This window comes from Cavia porcellus, unplaced genomic scaffold (assembly GCF_034190915.1).
Source record: "Cavia porcellus strain 051 isolate PalLab524CR breed Dunkin Hartley unplaced genomic scaffold, mCavPor4.1 scaffold_8, whole genome shotgun sequence".
Taxonomy (NCBI): domain Eukaryota; kingdom Metazoa; phylum Chordata; class Mammalia; order Rodentia; family Caviidae; genus Cavia; species Cavia porcellus.
In genome coordinates, this window is record NW_026947491.1 from 47464578 (window position 1) to 47467294 (window position 2717).

Here is a 2717-nt window from a genome sequence, read left to right on the forward strand (position 1 = left end):
TTAAACACCTCTTAAAGTTACAAAATGAATGCCACTACAGAAGCTTGGTTAAATGCAATATTTTTATTTAAAAACAAAGAAATTATTTGCACATAAGATATTTTTATACATTGTTGAGCCATGGAATTGCTATGTGATGGTAACATTACTCTTCCCACATCAAATATCTCTGAATTATATATGAAGAAAGAATAGAAGCAAATAGTCAATAATGAGAAACCACACAGTTACAACATTTATCCTCCTGGGACTGACTGATGACCCACAACTGAAGGTCATGATTTTCATCTTCCTGTTTCTCACCTACATGTTGAGTATGACTGGGAACCTCACAATCATCTTGCTCACCCTCACAGATTCACATCTTAAAACTGCCATGTACTTTTTCCTACAAAATTTATCCTTCTTAGAAATCTCATTTACATCTGCCTGTGTTCCCAGATACTTGTACAACATATCAATGGGTGACAAGACAATCACGTATGAAAATTGTATCATTCAAATATTTTTTACTGATCTTTTAGGTGTAACAGAATTCTATCTCCTCGCCACCATGTCCTATGACCGATACGTGGCCATCTGCAAACCCCTGCATTATGTGACCATCATGAACAGCAAGGTCTGTAGAAGACTCGTCCTTTGTTGCTGGATTGCTGGCTTGGTGATTATCCTCCCTCCACTTAGCCTGGGCATAAATCTGAAATTCTGTGACTCTAATGTTATTGACCATTTTATCTGTGATGCAGCCCCCCTCCTAAAGATCTCATGCTCAGAAACATGGCTCATTGAGCAAATGGTCATTGCTAGTGCTGTGCTAACCTTTATCATGACACTTGTGTGTGTAGTTCAATCCTACGTATATATCATCAACACCATTCTACGATTTCCTTCTGCCCAGCAAAGGAAAAAGGCATTTTCTACTTGCTCTTCCCACATGATTGTGATTTCCATCACCTATGGCAGCTGTATCTTCGTCTATGTTAAGCCTTCAGCAAAAGATTCAGTGGCTATTAACAAGGGTGTGACAGTCCTCACTACTTCCATTGCTCCTATGCTGAACCCTTTTATTTATACACTGAGGAACAAACAAGTAAAGCAGGCCTTTAAGGACTCGGTCAAAGGAATTTCACTGACTTTAAAGAAGTACAGAGTTTGCTAGTGTGAAGGAATCAAGTTTTTAGTAAAACATACTAGCTCTCCATAAGCTAAGCTAGATATTCAAGATCTAAATATTTTGTTTTCTAGCAAAGAAAATTTATATTTATCAACAAAGAAACATTGTACTCATACTCTTTTCAAAAAACAAGAACTGACTTCACATATAATCAAACCTCAGCATAACTTTAATCAATAATAATAATAATAATTGAGGTCACCTCAATTCTTAGAATCAAATAATTGTGTGCATCTTCTATAGCACCTCAGTTTTGGGAGGCTTTTTTACTCTCAGCATCATTCTCAGTTACAGATTTTCCTTTGAATTCTCAAATGATTGCAGACTTTTACCTCAGCTATTCATACATCATTTATACAGTATAAATGGTTCACATTACAATAAACACACTACAACAATTATCTCTTCTATATTTTTTCTACATTCCTGAGAATGTGGTGGTTTATCTCTATTGATTAGGCATCCTTTGAAATTTCTAAAAAGGGTAGTTTCATTTCACAAACTTGATCTGCACATATACAATACACCAAATATAGCAATTAAAAGCAACTGAGAAAGCTAATTTTTAACCTCCACTCCAGAAAACACATTTCACAATACACCAATTATCACCGAGACATGAACCAGACATCAAACACTATAACATTTTCATGACCCTAGAGACAGATTTTTATAGTACACATGTACATTTTCCTATGAGAAAAGATTTTTACCTTTTTTTTGTAAATGTATATTGTACAAAATTTTTCATTCTTTGTGAATTGGTCATGTGCATAATATGTTTTAATCCTTTTTTAACCCATCTTTCATTCACCTTCCCCCTATATCTTGAGTCTTCCCCCCTTGCCATTTTTTGGTATATGTTTACCATATACAGTGTTTACATTCCTTGTGTGTAATTGGTGTATGTACATAACAAATCCTAATTCCTCTCTTCATCCCTTTTCCCTCCTATCCATTCTCCTTCCCACCATTTATATCATTTATAAAAAGACCTGCACAAGATTTTTTAACTCTCTTTAAATTTTAATTTTAGAATCATCTTGTTCACTAATAAAAATACAATGCATACATGAGATTAGATCCTAAGGAGTTCTGACCAGCCAGAATGAAGAGATACTCCTAGACATACAGATATTTCACCTGAAATCCTGGAAATATACACCAATTACAGCTATATACTAATACCACTTACTACATACAAACAACACACAGTCACACAAGAATACTCCAAAAAATATTTACAAATATCTACACTGAAGTCTCTGAAACACTGCCAAGAGAAGTGAAAATGAAGATAATAGAGATTGCTCATCTGAAAGATTAGATTTCATAAAAATATACCAATATTATGCAATTGAATTACCAATTAATTAAATTTCTAGATTTTATATCACAACTTTAAAAACTTATTAAAAATTTTATAAACATTCAGATGAACTGGAAAAACAAGAAAATATTAAAGAGAAGTCATTACAAGTACTTATACTATCAGATCTCTGATGTAAAATTGGAACAAATAAAGAAATATAGCATGGTATAG

At 33.6% G+C, this 2717-nt stretch overlaps 1 protein-coding gene across 1 annotated transcript; it reads left to right on the forward strand.

Annotated features, from left to right (window-relative positions):
• The first annotated feature begins 211 nt into the window (after nucleotides 1–211).
• LOC100734093 (olfactory receptor 6C2-like) lies at nucleotides 212–2717 on the forward strand. The gene is made up of 2 exons (XM_003475996.3): nucleotides 212–1123; nucleotides 2604–2717. The coding sequence occupies exons 1-2, from the start codon at nucleotides 212–214 to the stop codon at nucleotides 2715–2717; spliced, it is 1026 nt and encodes a 341-aa protein (XP_003476044.3).